A 9,702-nucleotide genomic window follows, 5' to 3' on the forward strand; every position below is an offset into this window, starting at 1 on the left:
AAGGAAATTGATCATTGTAGGTGACTCAATGGTGGTAATTCAAAAATGCACAAGACTTTTTAGGAATGAGTCCCTTCTGGTTAAAATTGGCAACTAAGGCCAAACTCCATGTGGGTAATCTTATATATGGCAGCTGATATTTTTCTTGGATTCCTCTCGTCGAGAGGTGTAGGATTGATCTAATGATCATTCGATTCCGACAAGTATTTATGGAGATATGAATTTATTTGTAATTACTTGACAAATTGTCAAGGTCGGCCAGCGACTAAATGAGTGGCACACATGTTCAATGTCTCATATAAATACAAGATAGGTGGAGGCATTATTTCACCATCTCAACTCACTCATTCTTCTCTCTCTCTCCTTAGCATTGGGTTTACACACAAGGAGGAGCAGCTCACACGTGGGAGGAAGGAGGACGCAGAAGGGCAAGGAAGGAGGATGCAGAAAGACGCAGTTTGGAGGACGCAGAAGCTGCAGGTCATCTCTTTGACCAGCGTTGACCAGCGTGGGCATTTCAGGGCTGCGGTTTTGGTGTGGCTGCCTCTCCTAGGCAGGCCGCAAATTCTGGCACAAAAACCGAGGCATTTTGACCTCTGGTTTGACCAGCGTTGACTGCCCTAGTTTGTGGCAGCAGGTTGACTTCAGTTGACTGCAGTTTGACTGGGTTTTTCAGACTGTTTATGGGCTGCCTCTTCTTGCTGTTGGAGGCCTAGATGACTGGGAAATTGACCAAGCATATTGGAGGTCAATTTCATCTTGTTTGACCAGATTTGACTTTGCTGGTTAGGGTTTGCTGCTGCTGTCATAAAATTACAGATTTATGTATTTGTACTATTTCTCTTTGCTGAACTATTGAAGATTAAAGAAGAATTGATCAAAGGGTTTCCCCACATTGGGGTTTGTCCCTGGCTAGCCGCCACATCTGGTGTCTCTTGTCTTGGCTTGTTTTCTGTCAATCTATTAATGTTCTATCTGCATTTTACTTTATGTTTATGTGATTGCTAAACAGTGGCTAATAAGAAGAAATTGAAGTAAACTGCACTAAGCATAGAACATACCATAAATTAACACTTCTTGACTTAGAAACTTCTTCCTTGATCATAAGAATAATGTATCTTCTCAGAAAATTAGAAGATTACAAAGTTTTTCATGTCAAAAGAGCAAATAATCATATGACAGATCTCCAAGCCAACAAGGGAGTGGAATTAGAACAAGGAATTTTACTCGTTGATCATCATAGTGTCATATGTCACGTTCCTTAAATGAGATATTAAACATAACCCTAATGGATCACAACTGGAGCATGGGAATTAACAAGGATCAACAGTCAATTAAATATGATAATATCATGAGGATTCGTAGGAGCTCCTTGGGAGAGGACGACGGTAGATGGGCATTTAAGAACAGGTGGGCACGGGGGAGTAAGGTAGCCATGTTACAAGACAAGTGGGCTCGCTTCCCTTGGTTAATAAATGGGACTTCAGGTGAGTGCAGTCTCAGTACCATCGCAGTTCGAGTCAATAGGAAATTGGCGGTGATAGAGATGGCAGAAGGTGGCTTGGCTATGTTGCAGATAGGAAATGCATTTAAGCTTGATAAAATGGGAGTAAAATTCGGTAAGGAGCAGGCGATTATTTATAGTAGCTGGCTGAAGCAATTCAATCATCGAATTATTCTTGTGCAGGGGAGGATAGCGAAAAAGATGGCCTCTGCGAGTAATAATGGAAGTGTTAACGACGCAGGGGAGCTTGGGCGCAGCGGGAGTGTGGCGGAAATGTTAGACAGTTCAAGTAAGCAAGTAATTAAGGAGATAGTCAAGGAGATTCTTGAAAACATGGCAGTTGTGTTTTCCCATATGTTTGGTTTAGGGAAGGACATGGAGCTGATATAAAAGGTGATGGAACACCTGAACTCTGGTATGGTGAATTTGAAACACAAAGTGGATAACATCGAATTGCGAGTTGAAACGACCACTGTGGGGGTTCCGAAGGAGGTATTCGGGTTATGTGATGGCTCCACTCTAATGGCGAAGGAAAATGTAGTTGCTGCGAGTCGAGAGTTGGAACCTGTTGCTGGGAGGAATGTGGAACTGGGCATGCCATCTGAGGCGGCTCAGGAGGAATTTGAACCTAGAAGTCGCCGGTTGCCGATGTTTTTTATTTCATGTTTTGTCGGATAGTAAAGTACTGTGGGGTTTTCTGGAAAATTTATAGTTTGAAAGATGTAAATAAAATATATAGGAATAAAATTGGTAGCAATAGGGTCTCTATGTTTATGTATCTGCAAAAATCTGAGATAGATCTCACCTTGATTGTAAGGAACCTGGTTCGTTTCCAGTTTTGTTAATGAAAAATGCTACTCGTTCCTTTTAAAAAAAATAAAAATAAATATTTAATCAATTATTTGAAATGGTCAATATATTATATTATAAGAAAATAAAAAAATCCCCCAAAAAATCATCAGTTAGTTAAGGAAAAAATAAAAAATAAAAATAAAATAAATAAATAAGTAACTAAAATAAAAATAAAAGATAAAAATAAATAAATAAAATTGAAAAAGGACAACAAGGAAAACAGAAGAAAAATAAAGTAAAATGAGAAAAAGGTAATAAAATTAATATTAAGCTATATTATGATAGTATAATATTACAATATTTGCGTGAAAGAAATATATGGAAAATGAAAGAAAACAGTAGGACCAATAATGTCATTAAAATAAACCAAAGAGTTACCAAAAAAAAAAAAACCGTGGGAAGGAAGCACTCAAGAAGAGAGAGCAAGAATCTAGCGCCTACTCAATTTCCAACCATTGTCCCTATTGAGATTAACCACATGCTTCTCAATCTCGATGGCTTCCCTTAACTTCCTATGATCGAAGTGATCGATCCTCGCGATGACTTGGGAATCCTCAATGCAGACACAGTGTTTAGATTTCTCAGCATGTTTAGCTATAGCTGAAGAGTGAGAACGATTGTGTTTAATTTCTGCTGCATGCTCTTGAATTCTTTGCTTAATGGAGCGACTAGTTTCCCCAATGTAAGGAATCCCACAGGAGCAAGGGATTTAGCAATGCCATTGTGGTAGGTGTCAGCCATATGTTCTTTGAGACGAGTTCGTCTCAAAGCTCGTCTCAAAGAACATTTGGTTGACACCTACCACAATCACATTGCTAAATCGGCCATCATCGAACACTCCCATAAGACCAAACATCTTATTAATTCCGATTAAACCAAAATGCTAGCCTTTGCACCCTTCCATTCCAACCGAGTCATTAGGGAAGCCCTCGAAATTAAAAATCACCCTAACAACTTTAATCGCGATGATGGATATCATTTAAGCCAATCCTGAAAACCCACTATACATTTCCTTTCCTTTAAACGCCAACCCCTTATTTCAAGTCCTTACCCCTCTTAGTCCCTCGCCCCTCCCTATTTTCTTCTATCCCATCCTCATTTTCCTTTCTTCAATTTCTTGTTTTCCACCCTTTGAATATTCTCTTCTATTCTCTTATAATTTGCCTTTTATTTTCAATTTAATTATTTCTTCCCCATTGAATTACTTAGTTTAATTAATTTATTTTTAATTTAGTTTAGTTCAATTCAATTCAATTTAGTTTAATTTAATTAAATTTAAATTTAAATTTAATTATTTCTTCCCTATTTAATTATTCAATTTAATTTAATTTTAAACTAATTTAAATTAAATTAGTTATTTTTTTTTTAAATTTAGCTCTATTTTCCTAATTAATTTCTTATTCAATATTAAAATGATAAATTAAAATTTCTATTTGCATTTAATGATTCTTAATTCAATTATTATTCTTGTAATTCCTTATTTTTCAATTATTATCTTATTTTTAATAATCGTTATATTCTTTAACTAATATCTTTTGACCAAGTTTTAATGATCATTTTATACTTTTTTGTTTGTTTGTCAAATTGTCTGTGATCCTTTAGGCTTGACCTGTGGCTTGGGAAACCACGACCCAAGGGCATCTAATCTGTTCAGGGATCGCACCTGGCCTGGGCCACACCAACTCTAAGCTGATTGGATTTTTTAGCATGTCTTTTCCCCCTAGCATAGACACAACCACCCTAGTGACATTTGATCTTGGGTCGCCTTGCTAACAAGGCCCATCCTCAACCGGTTGTGCTAGTGGGACTTGACAATGATCATTTTATACTTTAATTCATATAACCAAGTTTATTTTTAATATATATTTAATAATTTAATATATTATTATTAATTTAATAATAATAAAATCTTTTAACTAATAATTTGTTTTGACCATCCTCTAAAATATTAAAAAAAATATATATTCCTCTTTGAATTGACTTTTTCAAATATATTAAAAATTCTCCTTTCTATTCAAGTTAAATTTATTTATTTCTTTAATAATTTGTTATCCTATAAAATTTATTTATTTCTATTTTTGAATATTTTTATGTTCCCACTGAATTTGACCTTTTCATATAATTTAAAATTTCTTATTATTATTCAAGTCAAATTTATTTTATTTTTAATAATTTATTTTTGTTCTCTAATTTTCCATTAATAAAATCATATTTAATTATCGACTCCTTTCTATCTTGTTCATGTAATCTCCTTTCCATCTCTAATGGTTATATTTTAACATCCTCGATATATAGGGGTCTAGCACTCTTCACATCATCAGTAAGCTTCAAGCTCCTTAAGATGGGTGAAGAGTTCACCTGAAATGTTGGGCAAACATATTGGTGACACACAGTTCTCCAGAAGTCATCATCATCGTCAATATGTAGGATGTTCTCTATGGGGAAGTTTGCTCTTTTTTGCTGTATGTCAACAGATTATTCCATGTCAGATTTAAACATGATTTCCTATAAAAAAAATATCTAGCAACTAATTCTTTTAATCCATCTTATGTTTTCAACAGATCAAAGTCTGATGCAAAAGCCTCTAAGTCAGTCTGGTGCAAATCTCCAATCTGGAGAATTTTATTCAGCAACACAGCAGAGTCAATATTCTGATTTCCAAAGTTCATCTCGGAAGCTTGATGTACCAAATTCCAAGGTAAAACACATCTTTCTTATGTAAGATTTTGTCTTATACATGTCAATGCAAAGATGCATATTGAATGTAGTACTTTGGACACAAGGTTATATGCTTTTACCTGATGAATGCCCTTGGTTATATTTTTTTGTTAAAGGTTGGTCTTCTCATTGGTAAAGGTGGAGAAACTATTAAGTATCTTCAGCAACACTCTGGTGCAAGGATTCAGATAACTAGAGATTCTGATGCCGACCCTTTTTCTCCGACCAGGCAAGTGGAGTTAATAGGACCTCTAGATCGTGTCGACAAGGCTGAACAACTTATCAAGGATATCATTGCACAGGTTTCTGCTTTTCTTGTACATGCTTGTGTTCTAAGACTTTTGTGTAACTCATCACTGATCAGCAAAGCTTACTTTTATTATAGTTGGTCTATATGTGATAAATGGTGGTATTTTGCACCTTTGATGTTTAGTATTTCCAAGTTTGTTTGCATGTGGTGAAGGCTGATACAGGGGGTTCTGGTACACAAACTGCACGAGGATTGAATACTTTGCAGTCTGGAGGGGATCAAATCCAATTAAAGGTTCCGAATAACAAGGTGGGACATTCTGATTTGAACTTAGAATCTCAGCAATAACAGTTCATTATCTGCCATATACTTAGTCACCACATATGGAAAATTAAAAAAGAAGAAGAAGAAGCTCAATGAATGTCAAGTAATGACAAATTAATTAACCTAGAAGAATTTCTTAGAAGTTTTAAAAATAAATGTTAAAACCATATATTTGTATGTATTCGATCTCAACATTTAGTTTCACATGTTTTTGGGTCATATTTTTTTTGTACTGCTGAACTTGTTTTGAATTTCATTGTCCCCACTTTCAAACAAATGAACCAGATGACTTAATGTACTTTAAGATGGTTATAATTTTTATTTTGGAACAGGTGGGTATGATCATTGGCAAAGGAGGTGAGACTATCAGGAACCTACAAAGTAGGTCTGGAGCTCGGATTCAGGTGGGTAGGATGTTTGATTTGTGAATGTTGATGTTAAAGGATAAGGATAATGGCTAGCTAATGACTTTAACTTACGTATGATGTTGTATTTCAGTTAATACCATTGCACCTTCCTGAGGGAGATATGTCTACAAGTAGGACAGTGCAGGTGACTGGCAATAAACAGCAAATAGAGGCAGCCCAGGAAATGATCAACGATGTGATAAGTGAGGTGTGTATTACCTAATGTTTTTCTGTTTGCTAGATTTAGGTGCTTAGACAGGTTGAATTGTTTGTTAGAATCTAGAGTAAAGAGTTTCCAGTAATAAATTTATTTTCACTTCTAAATTTACAGAAACACTAGGAGGTTATACATAGATGATATATATTATTCTGGAAATTTATGGTTTCATTAGACGTGTAAGTACCCTTTGTTAGTTGTTACAGTATATCCAATTCACTCAACTTATAGGCCAATCGAACTGTTAGGAAGCAGTCTGTTGATTCTTGCTATGTTAATTTCTTGCGAGTTTAACCTTTTACAGCTAACTGTAGTTGAAGATGTCTTTCATCTTATGGAAAATGGTATGAACTTGAACACAAATTAGGTTTCCTCTTTTAATATATATAGAGTCATTTAAGCGTGATGGCTTATTATGTTGAAAATCGAAATATATCCTAGGATAAATATACTTGATCTTGGGATCTTATCCATTGGTGGGTACAGTTGAATCGGACCAAGTTGACTAAACTTCTGGGTTATGTGATAAAGGTAAATGGCATCTATACAAAAGTTTGATGTTTTATGTGCCTAGAAATATGCAAGTAGTAAGTCAGGATTTGGTCAAATGCCAACTTATGGTGGAAGGATGGGGCTAGGCTGGCCTTGGTGGTGTTCATGTTGCCCAGGTTGTTCTCCATGTTCAGATATTGGCTGTGGATGTAATGTTTTCTTCATCTTTATTTTGTCAATAGTTTGCTTGTATCAACCTTCTTCGGGTAGGGTGTGGAGTTGCTTTATGTTACTCTAGAGCTTCAAAATTTGTCTTTCATAACTTTCTATGCTGGAGTTCATACCTGTCTCCAATTTAATTTCTCAAACCAATTCAATCACAACCGAGGAAGGATGGGGTTCCTGCTGACATGCTGGTTGCCTGCAAGGTCACAGTTCTGCAAACAAGGTGAGTGTTGCAGCAGCCCAGTGATTTTGCTTCTTCGTCCAGCAAATGGAAACAAAGTTTCTGCAGTTTAGCCACAAATCTAAATGTGGATTGATTGTAGGGTTTTAAACATGACATATTGTTCTTGTGTGTTTTTTCTCATCTTCCTTACCTGATATTGCTGCTAATCTTTAGATGGTAAGGCGCAGAGCTTTTGGCAAAACATTGTACACTGGGTTGCTTTTATATTGTGCATTCTTATGTGTTAGGATCATGACATTATAACTTCAAAAATTCATTTGCAGAACCGTTCTAGAAGTACACCTATGATGGGGGGTTACAATCAGCAAGGTTATCGCCCACGTGCACCTGCACCACAGTGGGGTCCTAGAGGGCCACTGTCAATGCAATATCCAGGTTATGGATACCAGCAACAGACACCTTCACCATTCGCAGGACCTTCCCAGTATCAATCTCAGCCATATGGTAATTATCCTCAACAGACTCAAGGTGGCTATGCTTCTGGATGGGATCAACGGCCTCCTGCACCTGGTCAAGCTCCGGGACAAGCTGAAGAATATGGTTACTATGGACAACAGGGTCAGACAGGGACAGCATCTACAGATGGGAATTATGGTTATGGGCAGCCACAAGATGGAGGATATGGACAGCCCGGCACTTATGAGCAACAAGGTTTCTCTCAACAGGGCTACGATCAAGGATATGGAGATCAAAACTATGGAGGTCAAGAATCATCCCAGCAGGTTTGTGGACAGCAAGGGAACCCCCAACAAGGGTATGGGCAGCAAATCTATGCCAACAAACCTGCTTATGGACCACCGGGAACAACTGAAACAGGAACTGTGTCAGAACATCCTCCTGCAACAGAAGCAGAGGGACCACCGAATTCTTCTCTGCAAGGATATCCAGAACAAGTATATGGGGGTCCAGGAACTTTTCGTGAAGGATATGGTCAACAGTCACCTGCTACTCCTGGTTATGGACAGCAGGTAACTCAGTCTGGCTATGGTCAACCTTTACCAGCTCAGCCTTCCTATGGACAACAAGTGCCTTCTCAACCTGGTTATCTGCAGCAGCATGCATCTTCTCAGCCAGGATATAGGCAGCTGGGTTTAAACCATTCAGGCTATGGACAGGCTTCAACAGAGCCAGGTTATGGGCAGCAGGGATCAACTCATCCTGGCACTGTGCAGAAAGAAACATCCCAATCGGGCTATTATGAGCAAGAGGGCTTATCTCAACCTGGCTCAGTAAAGCAAGAGTCTTCTCAAGTTGGCTATGGGCAAAATGTATCCACTAAGCCTGGATATGGGCAAAATTTATCCTCCCAGCCTGGGTATGGGCAACATGAATCCAATCAGAAAACATACGAGGGATCTACACAACAAGGATATGGGGAACACTCCTACAACGATGGATATAGCTATGATCAGCTTCCTGCAGATGGTTAGCATAAAATTGTACGTGCATCCACCACACTATATCATGTGACGTCCCTGCAAATGGAGACAACATTCATGAGTAAAGTTTAAGTGGGCAGAGTATGGGGGTCTAGTTCTGGAAACCCTAAAGAAACATTTCAGGTTGAAATCTGTTATTGTCTATTGGATGATATGGTTGTTAGCTTGTACAGTAATGACTGGTAAAGGAGGGTTTGAAGCTCTAATAAGTTATTATTTATAGCTCACATTTCCTTTTAATTAATTAGATAGGTTATTTTATAGGCTGTGGCACAATGATATGGTAGGGTATTTTTATTTTTTTCTTGTACTTTATGAGCTCCTTAGCATTCTTTGGATCATTAACTTGATTAATTTTTTGTATCCTATTTCAGAGGTTCTGGTGTTATTTTGTTTCTTGAAAATAACTGTGGAATCTCATAAACCTGTGGATATGATTTGTCTATTCTTCACTAAGTCATTGATAATGAGCATATTAGTGCTATTGCTACTTAATGACTACGTGATCTCTTGCTGGACCATTTTATTGCTACTGCTACTTCATGACTACATGATCACTTTATGGTAATTGTTTTTGCAAGAATGCTTCCATTTTTCTATTAATGTAAACATTAATTGGCAGAAGGATTTTTTTTTGAATAAAAAAGGGCCATGAGGGTGGCCCCATTGTCACAAGCAACCTGTTTGACTAAAGACACTATTTGCAAGATTAAATGCCCTGGAACATGCATGGATAGGATTTGCCACTTGACAGCAGTGCCCAAAATTAAGGCCCGCTGAGGCATGAACAACCATACAGCAGAAAACCAAAGAAAATCTTTAAGCAATATCCCGGATCATAAGAGAGGCTGGTTTACCATCCTTGTTGTTAGGAGGGTGTTCCCCTGTTGTTCTATGGCTTCTGCCTAGGGACATCAGCTTCCCAGTCATCATCAGTTTGCAACTGTTTATCACCCTCTGAGATAATTGATGGAATTGTAGGTATTTATCTTTTAACGAGACTGTGCTGGAGAATTGCATGGCCAATTGT

At 37.4% G+C, this 9,702-nt stretch overlaps 1 protein-coding gene across 1 annotated transcript in view; it reads left to right on the forward strand.

The window, feature by feature from the left end:
* LOC149228981 (uncharacterized) overlaps positions 1-8,933 on the forward strand; it is a 92,942-nt gene extending 84,009 nt beyond the window's left edge. The window contains exons 2-7 of the mRNA XM_089378436.1: positions 4,918-5,054; positions 5,191-5,376; positions 5,538-5,633; positions 5,981-6,052; positions 6,147-6,263; positions 7,497-8,933. Of these exons, the coding sequence (XP_089234562.1) occupies positions 4,918-5,054; positions 5,191-5,376; positions 5,538-5,633; positions 5,981-6,052; positions 6,147-6,263; positions 7,497-8,663 (1,775 nt within the window). The 3' untranslated portion in view covers positions 8,664-8,933. The remainder of the gene's footprint in view (positions 1-4,917; positions 5,055-5,190; positions 5,377-5,537; positions 5,634-5,980; positions 6,053-6,146; positions 6,264-7,496) is intronic.
* Positions 8,934-9,702: the final 769 nt, after the last annotated feature.

This window comes from Pinus tabuliformis, chromosome J (assembly GCF_031772625.1).
Source record: "Pinus tabuliformis cultivar Carrire ecotype Pingquan chromosome J, CPIR1, whole genome shotgun sequence".
Lineage (NCBI taxonomy): Eukaryota > Viridiplantae > Streptophyta > Pinopsida > Pinales > Pinaceae > Pinus > Pinus tabuliformis.